The 17,047-nt window shown below is 55.7% G+C and overlaps 1 protein-coding gene across 1 annotated transcript in view; it reads left to right on the forward strand.

Moving 5' to 3' along the window:
* PPFIA4 (PPFI scaffold protein A4) overlaps positions 1–17,047 on the forward strand; it is a gene marked incomplete at its 3' end in the record, with an annotated part of 58,617 nt that overhangs the window by 5,263 nt on the left and 36,307 nt on the right. The window contains exons 2-11 of the mRNA XM_006159351.1: positions 7,275–7,903; positions 11,541–11,642; positions 12,000–12,164; positions 12,417–12,491; positions 12,709–12,798; positions 13,359–13,550; positions 13,777–13,923; positions 14,151–14,285; positions 16,628–16,711; positions 16,992–17,047. Coding sequence (XP_006159413.1) covers positions 7,670–7,903; positions 11,541–11,642; positions 12,000–12,164; positions 12,417–12,491; positions 12,709–12,798; positions 13,359–13,550; positions 13,777–13,923; positions 14,151–14,285; positions 16,628–16,711; positions 16,992–17,047 — 1,280 coding nt within the window. The remainder of the gene's footprint in view (positions 1–7,274; positions 7,904–11,540; positions 11,643–11,999; positions 12,165–12,416; positions 12,492–12,708; positions 12,799–13,358; positions 13,551–13,776; positions 13,924–14,150; positions 14,286–16,627; positions 16,712–16,991) is intronic.

The following is a 17,047-nucleotide window of genomic DNA, read 5'->3' on the forward strand; positions in this document are numbered from 1 at the left end:
AGAGACATAGAGACAGAAAGCGAGAAATCACCCCCCCCCCAGAGGGGATGGTCACACCGCAATCTCTTCTCCTCCATTCTCCTCTCGGGATCTTGGGCACGCACACACGCACTCGTGCCTCGCGTGAGTTTTAAGCCACTGGGTCCGGGACGCGAACCGCGGTCAACTACATGGGAGTCCAGCGACATAGCCATTACGCTAACTGCTGGTTCCCAAAATGTTTTTATTCTTGAAATAGAACTTAAAAAGTAAATAAAATAAAAACTTACTACTTTGTTTTTTCTTTTCCTTCTCCTTTTTGTTCTTGTCCTCCTCCTTTTTTGGTACCAAAGGGCATCCAGGTCTGAGAGAGAAAAAGAGAGAGAGAGAGAGGATGAAAAGAAGCACCTCTAATGGGGTGTGGTCATACCAGTCCTTTCTCTCCATTTCTCTATCCCACCAGGATTTGGGGGCATGCCTGCATATGTGCCTGGCATGTCCTTCCGGCCACCTGGGCTGGGATTCAGACTGCAGTTGGCAATGGGATCTGGCACAAATGCCCAGCTCTTAACCACTACCCTCCAGGGCCAGCCCACATTGCTTCTTCTTTGGCAAATATTATTTGAGGACATTCGCTTGAAGTCATGGCTGCGATTAGCAGAGGATGGCGAGGGCCACTGCACTTAATGATGAAGTTCAGACTATCCTGCAGGCCGTGTTTAGTGTTGCAGCCTCGTGTCTGATCTCTTTAAGACATTCAAAATGTGGATCACTTGATCTCTGTTAGACACTGGGAACGTGGGGAAGAGCTCATGGGCCCCCCCAAGTGCCTCTTGTCTAGCTCTCCCCGGCCTTTTGCTCAGTTGCATTAATGTGCTTCCCCTCACTGAGAATTTGTGCTTTTGTTAGCAGGGCCTTCTGTAGCAGAGACGGAAAGCAAGGGTTTTCTAGCCTCTTCTTTATACTTGAAATTCTTTTTTACATATGGAACCTTAACCAGATGTCAGATTTCCTGTAAAACTGGCAGATTTGGAGTTGGTGGGATTAAAGTAGGAAAAGGGAGTTCAGCGCCCTTTGAGTTTGTCATACCCCTTCACCTGTTGGTTTTCATTTGTTTCGTTTTTGACCTAGACTGCTCCTAAAGGTACTCTGTGAGAAAGCCCAGTTTGCAAATCCCTCCCTACATTTAAAGAGGTGGCTGTATTGTTGATTGTATCAATAGCTTGGGATATTTTAGAAGAGGACCTATTTTGGGGTGCACAGAGGCTGGTAGTCCTTTCTTCCTTACCACCCCTTGACATAGCCTCCCTGGATTGGGGATAGGGTGACCACACAGCCAGGGGTACCCAGGACAGTCCTGGTTCATGCCCACGTCCCGGCGTGACACTTAGTAATGCCTTCGTTCACCCTTGAGAGGGTGAGCTGTGTGCTAGCTCAAGTGCTTGGCCCTGGCTTGGCAAGAGGTGACCCACATCTGACACCCGGAGCAGCTGGAGAGATGCACTTCCCAGTGTCAGGCCCAGGGCAGTCGGTCACATAAACAGACGCCGCCTCTGGTGTCCACCTGAACGTGCTTGGCATTAGGTGGCCCGATGCCGGGGCTGGCAGTTGATGCCAATGAACCTGGGCCTGGGTAGCATTTCATTCTCAGGGCTGTTTCATGTCCGTCATCTCGTCTGAGCCTCCCGACAACCTGTGAGATCACTAGAGTGTGTTGAATGCTGTGACCTTCATTTTGCAGATGTGGAAACCTGAAGCCCAGGGAGGTGACGGCTTGCTGCTGGCCTTGTTGGGGTGCAGAGAAGCGACTGCTTTGGAAGCAATCTGTGGCTAGCAGTGAGAGGCTCTAAGTAGAGCTTTTCCAAGAACTTTTTTCCCTCTGGGGATTGCTTCCTGTAACCAGAATGGATTTTTAATTTTCTCATTGTACTTAGAATGGCCACACCTTGAGGCACTTTGGGAGCCTAGGGTGCTAAGAGTTAACCCTTCCTGAGTGTTGGCTGGGCACGTTAGCGCCAGTAGTCCTCATGTCAGCTGTCTACGGTGGGTACTGTTTGCATCCTGTCCCATAGAGGGGAAACTGAGGCTCAACGAGGTTAAGTCTCCCCAGTGTGGCAGGAATAATCTGGAAGGAGCCAGCATTCACACCCACTGCCCAGCTCTGGAGTCTGCCTCTCAGGACAAGAGGGGGCCCCCATCTTGCTCTCAAGAAGCTTTTGTGTTCAGAGGGCAAGACAAGTGAGCCTGCTACCAGATCCGGAGTGTTTTTCTACCTTGCAGTCTTCTTCTTTGAAGTCACTCAGGGATGGATGGCCCGCAGTGACTGACTGTCTCACACGTGCCTGCTCAGGCCCATCTATGTTAGGACCCTGTGCCAGGGTGTCAGGCAAGCAGGGTGTGGTCTTACTGGAGTCTACAGATGACCTGATGTCAAGTGAGAAACACCAGAAAGAAAGGTATGAGCAAGTGGCTCTGGGGGATCAACGGAAGGGCGAATCTCAGCCATGAATCCAGAAGGATCATGGAGGAAGTGGGGTTGGACATGAGCTTGGAAGGGTGACCCATGTTTATTAGGTTGATGTGGAAAGGAAGGTGAGAGAACAAACAATAGGGGGATGAGCAGGGCCTGGAGATGGCAGGGGAAGAGGCTGGAGGAGAGGATGAGGGAGGGAGGGCCAGGCTCCTGGGGATGGTGAGCAGGACTGGGAGCACGAGAAGCTTCTGGGTGCGAGGAGAGGAGGCGACTGGACTCCAGTTCTACTGAGAGGTAGTACCTGAAGATCCCTCCAGAATGAGGGAGAAACAGAAGAACATCTTTTTTTTTTTTTTTTTTTTGAGAAATTTTCACTGTAGGGCGCGTGCGCTCGCCAGACAGACAGAGAGAGACATAGAGACAGAAAGCGAGAAATCACCCCCCAGGGGGGATGGTCACGCCGCAATCCCTTCTCCTCCATTCTCCTCTCGGGATCTTGGGCACGCACGCACACGCGCCCGGCGTGAGTTTTAAGCCACCGGGTCCGGGACACGAACCGCGGTCGACTACGTGGGAGTCCAGCGACATAGCCATTACGCTAACTGCTGGTTCCCAAGAACATCTGTTTTTGAGGTAGCTGTAGGAGTGTGTAGGGTGTAGGAAACTCAGGGGGTTTATAACTTGGGGTGCGAGGAGAGATGTGGAGGGGTGGTGGGGCTTTGGAGATAAGTCATTCCAGGGGGGAAGTGGCCGCCTCCCGACCGTGAGGGCTGCTCTGTAGAAGCCTTCCCTCAGGCTTGGGGAGGAAGGGGGGGTGACAGTTGGAACCTGGTGGAAGGTGAGGGTGGGAAGGCCAGGGCTCTTGGAGAGGGCATGGTGCCTGAAGGAGTCACTGCGCCCTCCTTCTGCCTCTGGCACCTACCCCTGGGGGCAGATATCAAGCGAACCCCAGTTCTCCCTCTTACTAGCCATGTAGACGTGGTCACATGATTTGAGTTCTAGCTCTCACACCTGCAAAAAGGAAAGAAAGATTACATCTGCCTTGCAAGGAATTGTAAGGAGTAAAGTGAATTAACATAGGTTGACAACGGACCCGTGGGCCCAGCCCCTGGTCCATACTGGAGAAGCTGTGGAGCTGTCGTGATCGTTATTCTCTGGGTGGCCGTGCCCCCTCCCCTGTTCCTCAGATGTCCACCCTTCCTGCAGTTGAATGGGTGCCTGACCCTGCTCTCCTACCTCTTAGACAGGAAGCAGCCCCCACCCTGAGGCTCCCCATTGCCGGTTCATGGCACACTCAGACATCAGCACAACCACCAGCAGCTTCGCCCCGGCCCTGCGGCCTCCACAGGGGCTGACAGCCTTGTCCGGCTGCGCCCTCTCACTGTGGCAGGGCTGCCATCTGGTAGGACAGTAGGGAGCCAGGCCAGGCTGGGCAGAGCATCAGACCTAAGTACCCATCCCTTCTGCTTGCTAGAAAGAAAGGGGGGCTGGTTTAGGGAATTCACCTCGGAATTCACATCTTCTGTTTATAGAGCCAGAGACCTACTTCAGTCCGACCCCCTCATCCTCACACACACACTCACACCTGCTTCCTCTGAGCCCTTTTCTGCCCCTTCACAGCTGCCCACACTCCTCCCTGGCAAAGCCCCTTGCAAGTGCTTGCTCTGGGAGCTGGCAGCTTTCGCCTAGAATCAGGACCTGAGAATGTTACTTAGAAATTGTGCAGGAGTTGAGGCTTCTGTTAGGCTGAAATGATAATTGCGCTATTTAAAGATGGCCCTGGAGCCAAAAGGAGCCAGGTGTCCCGACATGGTGTCCTAGAGCTCCCTTCTGCTCACAGGGCATGTGCAGGTGCCGGGGCAGGGCAGGAGGTCCTGGACAGTCATCTCAGGGGCATCTGCCTGGCCTCCATCTCTGGGCTCCTCTTCAACCAGCCCCACATGCCATTTGGCCAGAAGAAGTGGAGTTGTTACCTGGCACCCAGTGTAGAGGGAGGCCGGGAAAGGCTGGTGACACTGAAGCCAACTTCTCGATCGCCAGAATGGCCAGGAGGATATGGGCAGGCCAAGTGGGACCAGAGAGCCAGCACCTCACAGTAGGCTGCCTGAGCTCCTGTTCTCCCCTCCTGAGGACTTCTGCAGCCCCCTTCCTGTAAGGAGATCGAAACACTCCACCCACTTTGCCTGACACGAAGGTGGCTTGTGCTTCCCTGCCATTTGAGGGTGCTAGTTTATGATGCTCTGCTCATTCACAAGCTCACCCATCTAAGGGAGGATAAAAACAAGGGTGCCCCGATCTCCTGAGGCCCAGCTTGTGCCCGACCTCCTAAGGTCCAGCTCTGCACTCCGACCTAAGGCCCAGCCCTGCAGGCTGGACCTCCTAGGGCCCAGCTCTGTGCCCTGACGTCCTGAGGCCTTGCTATGCAGCCTGGACGCCCTGAGCTCCTGAGACCCAGCTCTGTGACCCCTTCCTCCTAAGGCCCACCTCTGTGACCCCTTCCTCCTAAGGCCCACCTCTGTGACCCCTTCCTCCTAAGGCCCAGCTCTGTGACTCCTTCCTCCTAAGGCCCAGTTCTGTGACCCCTTCCTCCTAAGGCCCAGTTTTGTGACTCCTTCCTCCTAAGGCCCAGCTCTGTGACCCCGTCCTCCTAAGACCCAGCTCTGTGGCCTGGACCTCCCAAGGTCCAGCTCTGTGCTCCAGCCTCCTGAGGCCCATTGCTGCACCCTGAACTCCTAAGGCCCAGCCCTGTGACCCCTTCCCCCTAAAGCCCAGCTCTGCAGGTTGGACCTACAAGCTTCCTTTGTACTGTACTGTAGGCTCTTGGGAGTTTGCTGGGCCAAGCGTTTCCCAGGATGACGAACTTCTGAGCACACACCACTTCTCTAGAAGGTAGCCTCTGCCACAAGGAACCCTGTCCACAGATGGTTTCCTCTTCTATTTGCTCATTTCTTCTTGGTGTGTGTGGGGATGTGGGCCTGCATGTCAATGAGCTTGGAAAGGTGTGGTGGGGCTGTGTGGCCTCACAGCCTCCTGGCCTGGAACATTCATGCTGAGGGCCTAGGCACAGCAGCGGAAGGATCTGAGGAATGGCTGTTATTAGCAGTGGTGAGATGGCATTTTGGCCAGTCTTGGGTAGCAGCCCCTCCCTTCCACTCTATTCCCAGCTGCTCTTGGGAGGAGCAGACCAGGGCTTTGTAGCCTCTCAGGAGGCTGCCCTCCATGGTGGGAGTCTTCCCTTGAGTTGGACCAGGGTCTGTGTCCATGCCCCAGTTCTCCGTGTGCCCCTGCTGGTTCATGTGTATGCGTGCATGCCCACATGCCTGTTGGAGTGCTGGGCACCTCTGGGAATGGCTGTGGGTGTGAGGGCTGGTGAACTCCCATCTGATCTGGGCCTCCCATTCCTGCCTGGTGCGCGCGCTCTGCCTAATCATCCGTCCTTGGGGGAGGGGGTGCAGTAGAAGAGGTCTGACCCTTCTCTGAGGCCCTTTTCTGCTTCCCCTGCTGGGTTCAGCCCCACCACAGGCCAGGGGCTGTCCAGGGGCTCTCACCGCACGTGGGCTCTCAATGCCTCCTGTCCACCCTGATCTCCTGGTCTGCCTTTCATTGCCGCCCTTGAGGGTGGACAGGAAGCTGCTCCATGTCCCCTAAAGGGGAAAGAGGTGAAGGAAGGCAAGGGCCATTTTTGTAGCATCTCCAGCATGTCCATCACTGTGCCAGGGGGTTCACATCCCTTCTTTCCTTCTCCTTTGGGAAACTGATTAAGGTGGTGGCCTTTTAGCAGTGAGCAGCGAGGGTAGAAGCTGATGGTTGGCAGAGAAATTCCGAGCTCTATGGGCCTTCTTTGCACCTTCCTTGGCTCCAACCACTGGACTTCCCTGTGCTGGACTCCAGGCATCACTGGAGCCAGGCTGCGCACATGCTTACTGCCCCGGCTGGTACCTTCTGGCAGTGCCAGTGGTGGGTAGCTAAGGAGCAGATTCCCTGCCAAGCGCATGGACCCACACTGCAGCCTTGCCCTAGGAGAGTTCCTTTCCCCCCTCCTCCTGGGTTCCTTGCTGTCATTCAGTCCCTGCTCCAGCGCAGAGGTGGTAGGCTATGAATTCAGAACCAAAGCCTGCTGCCCACCGGGCCTTGTGCAGGCCTCTTTGGCAGGTTCGAAGTGGGGAAGGACTGGAACCAGAGCCTCCTCCCAAATTATGGGCTTCAGAGCTGGTCAGGGCTCCCTGCCTGCCCCAGCACCCAGCCTGGGCCTCTTCAAGGCTTTCGCCATGTTGTGCCAGGGGTCAAGGCAGGAATTACTTTGTCCTTGTCCATTATGACTCCAAGAGTCCCACCTCTGTAGGACTCCAGCCACTAAGATCCCTTCAACCCCTTCTGCCCTTGCACTTACCTTGGCCTGAGCGAGGGGGAGAGGCTGTGGTGGGAGGGGCCAGAGACCCCACTTCTTCCCCTCCTCCCCCCAGGTCTCAGGAGGACTCTGGGCATCCTGCCCCTGCTCCCCTACAGCTGACTGAATCATTTCTATATTTGGCCAGCGAGCCACGTGGGTGGGGGAACCACTGCGGCTGCACTTCTGACAGCTGCGGGGGGCGGGGCAGGGCTGCGGGCCGTGTGCGGGCCTGCAGCCTGCAGGCTGTGGCAATAGGGCTGTGTGTTCCTTGGGAGTGCTGGGCAGGCGCCATTGGACTGAGTGAGCTCTGAGCTGGGGCATGCGCCACCGGCTGTGCTCCCGCACGTCCTGATCAGGTCCTGCCTGCTCTGCCCCCACCGCCCAGGCCCTCCTCCCGCCTGCTGGTCCTCACAGCATTCTCTTCTTCCACAGCCTAGCCGCCCTTCGGAAACAATGGGTGTCGCTAGACCCAGCTGGAACTCTGCCAGGCTCTGGTGCTCAGTCTAAGAAAAGGGCCGTCTTCCAGCCCTGCTCTTCCTGCCTGCCATGGCCACACTCGGCTGCTACCCGCTCGTCTGGGGACACAGGGCACCCAGCCCCAGCCCTGAAAGGTTAAGCCAGGCCTGGCTGCCTTCCACAGGGGTGCTTCAGTCCCCAGGCCCCTTTCAGAGCAAGAGCAACTGATGCCATGGGAGAAGCCCCTGCTTATCTGCCCACTCGCCTGGCACTGCCCACTCTGAGACCTGTGCACTGGGTCCTCCTGGAAGTGCCCACCCTGTGAGTCCCTCCCTGTCCCTGACGCTGAGAAGGCCCTGCCCACCCCCATCATGTGTGAGGTGATGCCCACAATCAATGAGGGGGACCCCCTGGGCCCCCCGCATGGCGCCGATGCTGACGCCAACTTTGAGCAGCTGATGGTGAACATGCTGGATGAGCGGGAGAAGTTGCTGGAATCTCTTCGGGAGAGTCAGGAGACTTTGGCGGCCACGCAGAGCCGGCTCCAGGATGCCCTACATGAGCGGGACCAGCTTCAGCGCCACCTGAACTCTGCCCTCCCCCAGGTAAGGCCTGCAGGTCTGCACCTCCCTGTCCCTGCCCCTCTTGTGCCCCGCTGTGGCCTGGTCTGCAGGACCCTCAGCTCTCTTGCAATTCATGGAGCATCTGTCTCCTTCATCCTAGTTCAATCCTTTCCCTGTCACTCCAAGCACCTCAGCCTGGAATTGGAATTGGTTTCACCTGGAGAAACGGAACTGTAATTTGATGTAGGAAGAAAACCCAGGCACAGTTGCTAACTGCAGTGAGTCCAGGAAGCCAATAGGTGGCACCCTAGGCTGGGAAAGAAACTTCATCCCTGCCTGCTCTTCGCCAGTGCCAGCTGGAGTTGGAGGTGGCCGTGGGGAATCACGGAAAGCGGAGGTGGGAGAAGCCTTAGAGATCCTCTGGTTTAGCTCCCTTACTGCATAGATGAGAAGCACAGGACGCCACACAGGAAGTGATAGGCTGAGCTCAGTCTAGGTAGAACCGGGTATCTCGACAGCTGTGTAGATGGCTATTGCAGCTACAGCGAAGTCACCATTTCTTGAGTATTTCCTACACTGTAGGCGCTTGGTGGATTAACTTGCCGAATTCTCACAGCAGTGAATTGGTACTGTTATCACATCCTCCCATTTACAAACGATGAAACTAAGATTTGGAGAGATAGTAAGTTGTTCATGACCACCCAGGGAGCGGGTTGCGCAGTGGGGAATCGAACCCGGGTTGTGTGCCTCCAGAGACCAAGTGTTTCACCACTCCACCACATTTCCACTTTACCACACTGGCCCTGGGACTCTGTGTAGCTTCCAACTTATCCCCCATTTGGCAGATATTCCAGGCAAGATCATACTATGAGGATGGACAAGGGAGCAGGAACTTAGAATGTGGGGGTTCTTGGGCCACCTGCCTGCTGCTCGTCAGAGACAGTGTGAACTCTGCATGGTAACAGGCCCTGGGAAAGTGGGGTTTGTCTGCCTGAGCCCAGTGCTCCCAGTGACCAAAGTCCTGGCTCTCTGGTACTGGGCACATTGCATAGCCCACCCTGGCCAGTAGGGGCGCTGCTGCGTTGGTTAAAGGCATCCCCAGGAGCCAAACAGCTCAAGCCTCAGCTCCATCAAGGTCCCTTTCTGATGCTTGGGGAGAAGAACCAGAGCTGACCTGGGAGAGGTTTCCTGCTCAGGGTCCAGAAGTCTTGTGCTGCTTTTTCAATAAGAACATGGAGCACTGGTGAAGAAGTGGGGTGGGCCAGTGGGTGCCACCTGCCTCACTGTACATGCCCTGGAGTGAATGAACCTGTCCTGCCCCTAAGGAGCTCATAGACTAGAATGGAAGCACAAAACCCAAATGGCTGGGAGAGAATGCATAGAAGATCAAGAGAGGCCCCAAAAGGTGGGTGAACACAACGTCAGCGATAAAAATAGCTGCCTTTCATAGGCTATGCTCCTCGCGCTTTACACTGGCTCAGTTAATCCTCTTAGTAACACCTGGAGGGAGGACTGTTCCCTCTAATAAATCTGAGAACGATGTTCAGAGAGGTTGGGTACCTTGTTCAAGGTCACACAGCTTAGGGGAACAGAGCTGAGATGTGATTCTAGGCGTGCCCGCCTTCCCACACCGGCAGCTTCATGAGACTTGTCACTGTATCACAGCGTAGGTGCCCAGTGGCTGAATGATGGGCTTCCCCGGTGGTGCTCTGAACCACTCTTCTAAACAGTTGAAAGGGAGGGAGAGAACCTTCCACTGGGGAGTCTGGGACAGTCCCCAGGAGGCTGTACCCCTGGAGACGGGCTGTGAAAGTCAGTTTTATCAGGTAGTGCTGAAGGGTTTGCTCAGGCCCCGAGCAAAGCTGTTAGCTTGCAGCTGTTGGGGAATGCCAGTGCCCTGAGCTGACTGGACCTTAGGGTGCGTGGTGGGAGTACCCTAAGAGAGGCTGGGAAGCCGGGGTCGGGCGTTTGCATTGGTAGGAGTGCTGCACTTTGGGAGTGTATCCGGCAGCAGGGTGTCAGGTGGGTTTGAGAGGGGAGAGAGGGACAGGTGTCCTCGGGTGGGGAGACTGGGCAGCTTGAGGTTGAGGCGGAGAGAGTAGAGCACCAGCCTTCTGGTGATGCTTGGTGTGGCACTGAGGGGCAGGCGTCGAGTCCCAGGACTGGAATTAAGCATGTGTGCATGCATGTGTGTGGAGTGTGCATAAGCTGAGGGGTGATGCAGCACCAGGCCCAGACCTGGGTTTCTAGGGTGTAAGTTGATTGACCTTGATTGCCTTTGGCTGTGGCCTTGATAGAAAGTAATCGAGGAACAGGGTCAGAGGCCCATGCTTTCTCACGCTTTGGCATGTCTGTTCCTTGTCCCTTCCCATGAGCCTTTTGGCCTCTTTTGCCTGATTGGGAGTGGTAAGAGGGGATTGCTTTGGGAATTTTTCCTTTGGTCGTGATTTCTTGGAGAAAGATGAGATTTCTTTTTTTTGGAGAGATTTTCACTGTAGGGCACGTGCGCTCGCCAGACAGACAGAGAGAGACATAGAGACAGAAAGCGAGAAATCACCCCCCAGGGGGGATGGTCACGCCGCACTCCCTTCTCCTCCATTCTCCTCGCGGGATCTTGGGCACGCACGCACACGCGCCTGGCGTGAGTTTTAAGCCACCGGGTCCGGGACACGAACCGCGGTCAACTACATGGGAGTCCAGCAACATAGCCAGTACGCTAACTGCTGGTTCCCAAAGATGAGATTTCTTGAAGGGAGATTAAAGGTTAGGATGGGGCATGTTCAGACATATTTGCATCTGTGTGCACACACATATGCACACATACATAAACTTGTGCTCACCAGTTTGGGCTACTCATGTGAAAACCATTCTAGAATGAGCTGTTGTCTAATTAAACAACTAGGGTATGATGGGCCTGCCACTGCGGGGTCAGCCTCTCACTCCTACATGCTTATCCTGAGGAGGGTGGGTAAGGAAGGTCTCTGACGGTGTCTGGGCCTGACCCTGTGGGGATGGGTCCCCACACAGGGACACGTGGTGCAGGTATTCGGTAAAGGCCCAGCCAATGCTTGGCATCAGGTGCTGGGATTCAGCCCTGGCGTGACTGAACGGATGCCAGGGGCCGACTGGATAGGTCTGCACCTCTCTTGGTCTTATGTGAGCAGGTCCTTCAATCCACTTATTTCACTACCACCTGCACCTTGCAAAGCCCTGAGCAGGCGGTGGAAGAGAGCTCTCTGGGGCCCTCACTCAGACATCGCCTCCAAAACTCCTTCGTTTCCTCTCTCATCTCTGTCAGTTTCTGTTTGCATGTTACTGCTTCAAACCAGAGGAAATGTCATTGAATTGTTGGAAAAGTGGAAACGCCAAGCGGAAGGGAGGATGTAATCTGGCCGCATTGGCTGGAGGGGGAGGGCTGCAGAGCAGGCTCAGTGACTGTCTCCCTGTGTCCATCTCTGTCCCCTCAATCGTGACACATGCTTGGCATATACAGAGGACTCCTAGTTGCAGGCCCTTTGAGGAAGTGCATGCGGCCGCAGGCTTACTGCCTCGCCATGTGGGTGGATTGGGGTTTTCTGGGGGGGAACAGGTGGGCGAGAGGTGCCCACCACTGACTCGGGCACATAGGACACTGCGTAGGATGTGAATCCCAAGTACTGAGGGGCCTTGGGGTTTTCAGGAATTTGCCACCTTAACCCGGGAGCTGAGCATGTGTCGGGAGCAGCTTCTAGAGCGGGAGGAAGAAATATCAGAGCTGAAAGCAGAACGGAATAACACGAGGGTAAGCAGGGATGGCCTCGTGTGAGTGTGGTGGGGGTCTGTGTGTTGTGGTATGAACACCTGACCAAGACAGCAGGTAAGCCCGGGGCTAGGCACGGCCCCACCCCCGTCTCTACCTCTGCCTCGTATCTGCGGGTGGTAGGTATCCAGCCAGCAGTACTGGGCCATTACTTTAGCTGCTGGGGCAGCCAGGTCAGGTGGGTTTTGACTGGGCAGCAGCCGTCCACCAGCGTGGAAGTACGCAGTGTTTCAGCAGGGATGTGACCGTGCTCGGGCCCCCACGACCATGTGGGTCCTGCTCTCAGCCCCTGGCACCTGCTCTCAGCTCTCCCTCTCACCCTGCTCTGCTCTCTGGCAGCTGCTTTTGGAACACCTGGAGTGCCTGGTGTCCCGCCACGAGCGGTCACTGCGGATGACTGTGGTGAAGCGCCAGGCCCAGTCTCCTTCAGGGGTCTCTAGTGAGGTGGAGGTGCTGAAGGCCCTCAAGTCGCTGTTTGAGCACCACAAGGCCCTGGATGAAAAGGTACCACCTGACGCCCCCCCAAATCCAGCCAGGCTTCCCCGGAGCATCCATGTGCCCTTTCTCTGACATTTCCGCAGCCAGTGTTTAGGCAGAGCTGCCCACCGACTCCCTCTTACCACTGGCCTAATTTCAAGGTGCTCCATGACACTCTCCTGGCACTCTGCCTCTTGGCAGGCCTTGATAGCCCACGCTTCTCCAGCCTGGGTTCAGTGGAGGACCCTTGTCTTCCTCCATCGCCCCTTACCTTGGCAGGTGCGAGAGCGGCTCCGGGCAGCCTTGGAAAGAGTTACTACCTTGGAGGAGCAGCTGGCAGGTGCCCACCAGCAGGTAAGCTCCTGCCCACCCTTAGTCTGCAGATTGCAGCTTCTGGAAGTCCAGGCTGGGTTCCCCTTTGCTCTGCCTTGCTTCTTATCCCCTGCTGTGGCTGAAGATTGCTCACCAAAGCCAGGCAGGGCACCTCCTTCTAGGAGGCAGGGCGCTCTGAAGGCTCTGGAATATGCAGGAAGTTCTCTTTGACCCATTGCCCTGGGACTGTGTCCTACAGGTGTCTGCCCTGCAGCAGGGGGCAGGGGTGCGGGATGGAGTGTCCGAAGAGGAGGGCACTGTGGAGCTGGGACCCAAACGCCTGTGGAAGGTGGGTAATAGGGTGCTGGATGGTGCAGGGCATGTATACCCCAGGACAGGAGGGGCGGCCCTGCCCTGCCTTAGTTCAGTAGAGTAACCACTTGAATTAAATGTGGAGCTTTCTCCAATATTTCCACGTCTCTTGCTCATTACCCCTCACCTTCCACAAAGAAATATGCAGATCTTTGTTTTTAGTGCCCAGCACATTGCCAGGCCCATGATGACCTGAATTGTCACAGGCACTTACCTGTGAGTGACATGAGGCGAGATTCCTTCTCTCTCCGAGCCTTCGTTCCCCTAACTATGCCCCCTTCTGGGTTACAAGAAGCTGAGAGAGCACGTGAGATGAGAAGAGTTTCCAAGGGGGACACAGGAGAGCAAGGGCATTCGGTCGTTGTTGGGAGGGAGCTCCTGGGGCCTGCAGGAAGCGGGTGGACCTGGACGTGTCTCTCATGTTGGGGCACAGCTGTGGCCTTCCCTGGGCATGCTGTCCCTCTCACTCCCTGGGGTGGGTGGGGTGCGGGATGCCCTGGGCTCCTGGTGCCGACTGATGGCTCACTGTCCCCGGAGGATGACACGGGCCGGGTAGCAGAGCTGCAAGAGCTCCTGGAGAAGCAGAACTTTGAGTTGAGCCAGGTCCGGGAGCGACTGGTCACCCTGACAGCAACTGTGGCTGAACTTGAGGAGGACCTGGGCACGGCCCGCCGGGACCTCATCAAGTCAGAGGAGCTGAGCAGCAAGCATCAGCGAGACCTCCGGGAGGTGAGTCAGGAAGGGCACAGGAAGGGCCTCAGGGTGTAAGGCCCAGCGTTTGCAGGTCCATGTGGGAACAGGTGGGGGAGGGGTGGGTCAAGGCCAGAAACCAATAGGAGAGGGGAGTTTACTCCTCCTTCTAAGCTATAGCCAGCCAGTGTTGGTGAGGAGGTGCAGACAGGATGGGGACAGGGAAGGGCTGGTGACCTTCCTTCTGTCCTGTCCTCTCCCCTAGGCTCTAGCCCAAAAGGAGGACATGGAGGAGCGAATCACCACACTAGAGAAGCGCTACCTGGCTGCACAGCGCGAGGCCACGTCTATCCATGACCTCAATGACAAACTGGAGAATGAACTGGCTAATAAGGAGTCTCTGCACCGCCAGGTAACCCCCAGATCGGTGGGGGTGGGTGGTGCACTTGACCCCAATGACTGTGTTGGAGCCTCCCCCTGGTGGCCCGGGAGCCCCTGGGGTCCTGCAGGTCAGCTTGGGAAGGAGGATGCCAGGCGTTGCAGGCAGCTTGCTGCTTCTGGCCTGTCACCTGCTCTCTGCTGAGACTGGGCAGGGTTCAGTACTTGCTCTTGAACCCCTTCCCTGCCCCACGTCGCCAGTGTGAGGAGAAGGCCCGACACCTGCAGGAGCTGCTGGAGGTGGCGGAGCAGAAGCTGCAGCAGACCATGCGCAAGGCGGAGACCCTGCCGGAGGTGGAGGCTGAGCTGGCCCAGAGAATCGCAGCCCTCACCAAGGCAAGCGGGCTGGGGCTGGGATCTGCCTCTGTCCCGCAGCCCCAGCTCTTCCTTCTGGAGCCAGGCAGGGAGTGGAGAGAGTGGGAGGCACGTCAGGCTGGGAGCCAGAAACGGCTTCTCACCGCGTGACTCCAGGAAACACACCATCTTGTGTCTGTCAGTGAGAAGAGTAATCCCTGCCCTCATCACCCCACAGGGATGTGACAGTCCCATGAGAAGGGTGTCAAGTACTTTAAGGAGAAGAGACTGTGCTGATGCAAAGCAATTTTGTGATCATCGACACCGTCGTGGTTAATGCTGCCTTTCATTTGGGGCTGGCATGGAATGACTAGGATTTCATGTCTGGAAAGATGAAGCCTGCAAGGAGATAAGATCAAAGTCTGCCTCCCTGGAGGGGCGGCGAGGGGGAGTTAAGATTGAGCACATCTTTCTTTACCAAATTGAAGCCCTAGATCTAGGGACCACCCTTGGTTGCTTTAAGTCTGCAGCTTTAGGACGAATAAAAGGATCTTATTTTACCTAATGGGTAGTTAACTGTGGAATAATAGTTCCTAAGAGGTGTCCAGGCTGAAAACATATGTCCTGGAAAAGTGAGGTGAATGCATGGGCACAGACATGCAGGGGTTAGTCAAGAGACTTCAGGAGCCTTTTCAGCTGTTTGGAGGCCCTGAGGGCCTACCATGGAACTAGCATCCTCCAGCCTAGGAAAAGAAGGGACCAGTGTTGAGTAAGCACCAGGCCTCAGAGCCTCTGAGGGTGGAGGCTGGCCTCTGGTGATGCTTGTGCAGCCTGACTGTGCCTCAGTGGACCAGGACCAAGTCTGCTTCTGCTCCATGGTCACCAACCGGCTCTGTGACCTGGGAAAAGTCATCCCCTTCCTAACTGGGCTTTGGTGTCATTATCTCTCTGATGGTGGTGTCGGACGTGGTGGTGTCCAAGGTCTTTCCTCCCCTAGGAGCAAAGGGCTGGGTCTAGATTACAGCGGAGAGTGGGATGTGTGGGATGCTGGACTGTTGACTTTCGTGTCTCCCAAAAACTGGGTTGAAGTGATTCATATGTTCAAGTGAGTCATAGCAGGAGGATTTGAAAGAAGGATTTCCTGGCTGCGTGATGTTCTGGGATATCTTATCAGCAGAGACAGTGAGTTCTCCATCTCTAGGGATGTGTGCACAGAAAGGGGAACATTCTGCCTGGGCTGGTTAAAAACAAAGGTAATGGACCAGCAGACATTGTAGTGGTTACGGTGCTGGACTCCCACATGGACAACTGTGGTTTGAGTCCTGGACCTGAAGGCTTGAAAATCACACTGGGTGCATGTGCATGCATGTCCAAAATCCTGAGAGGAGATTGGAGGAGAAGGGATAGTGGTATGGCTATCCTCCTGGGAAGTGATTTCTCACTTCCCCTCTCTCTGTCTCTGTCTGGCAAAGGCATGCACCCTATGGCAAAAACCTTAACAAAAAAATAGAAAAAACAAAGGTAACAACCACGGCCAGGCTGGTGTTCGTTGAGTGTGTATCGAGCTGAGTGTGTGCGTGGATGGACTCATTTGGTCCTATGGGCATAAGTGCTGTGGTTGTCCACACTTTACAGGTGAGGAAACTACAGCATACAGGTTCAGTGACTTACCTGAGATCACACAGCTGATTAAGAGAGGGAGCTAGGATTTGAACCTGGGCAGTCTGGCTTGGGCCTCTCCTTTTAAGTGCAGTTCCATCTATCTCAAGGTTTAGAGATTTATAACTTGTGCCTTCAACTCAAGTTTTTTTCCTGGAAATGCAGGGAGGGTTTAACAGCTCTTGAGCTGCCAGCTCCAGGATTAAAAATAAAAAAAAAAAGAATTAAAGTTTTTCCCATAGGGTATGTGTGCTCACTGGAGAGATGGAGAGACAGAGACAGAGAGAAGGAAAAATAAGGCAATCCCCAGGAGGGATGGCCACACTGCAACCCCCTCTCTTCCATTCTCCTTTGGGGAGTCTGGGAATGCAGGCACATGTGCCCAGGGTGATTTTCAAGGCACTGGTCTGGGATTCCAACAGTGGTGAACCATGTGGGAGCCTTAACTGCGCCATCTGCTGGCCCAGCTCTGCATCTTTTAAGGCTAGCCCCGAGCAGGAAGGGGGTGGTGATACCTGGCAGAGTAAGGGTGTTGGGGAGAAAGGCAGTGATGTGGGCAGTTCTGGTCCAAGAAGTCAGGTGGAGGGTTGGGCTTCCTTGGTACCTGAGGCCCTGACCCTCAAGACCACCTTGGCATGAGGGTGCATGGGATATGAGACCTGAGCAGGAGGGGCACTGTGGGAGCAGAAGGCCTATGGGCGGCCCTGACCCATCGCTGCCCCCAGGCTGAAGAACGCCATGGCAGCATCGAGGAACACCTGCGGCAGCTGGAAGGGCAGCTGGAGGAGAAGAACCAGGAGCTGGCCAGGGTGAGGGCACGGCTGGGGTCTGGGTCCCCTCCCTGTCTCCACAGCAGCCCCCAGGATGGCCTGTGAAGGGCAGGGAGGAAGGGCCTGACCAGGGGCAACCACAGAAAGGGGAAGGACCTACCTGTGGGAAGGAGGCGGTCGGGAGAGCCGGAAGGAGGGACCCCTTTGAGGACGGGAATGGCCAGGAGAGGTGGTAGAATCCGGGTGGGAATGGGTGGCTCCCTGAGAGGTCAGCGACAGCCCCCAGGGTGCCCAGGTGTGATGCCCGCTGGCCCTGCAGGTGCGCCAGCGGGAAAAGATGAACGAGGACCACAACAAGCGGCTGTCAGACACCGT

Source organism: Tupaia chinensis, unplaced genomic scaffold, assembly GCF_000334495.1.
Source record: "Tupaia chinensis unplaced genomic scaffold, TupChi_1.0 Scaffold000627_1, whole genome shotgun sequence".
In the NCBI taxonomy this organism is placed as follows: domain Eukaryota; kingdom Metazoa; phylum Chordata; class Mammalia; order Scandentia; family Tupaiidae; genus Tupaia; species Tupaia belangeri.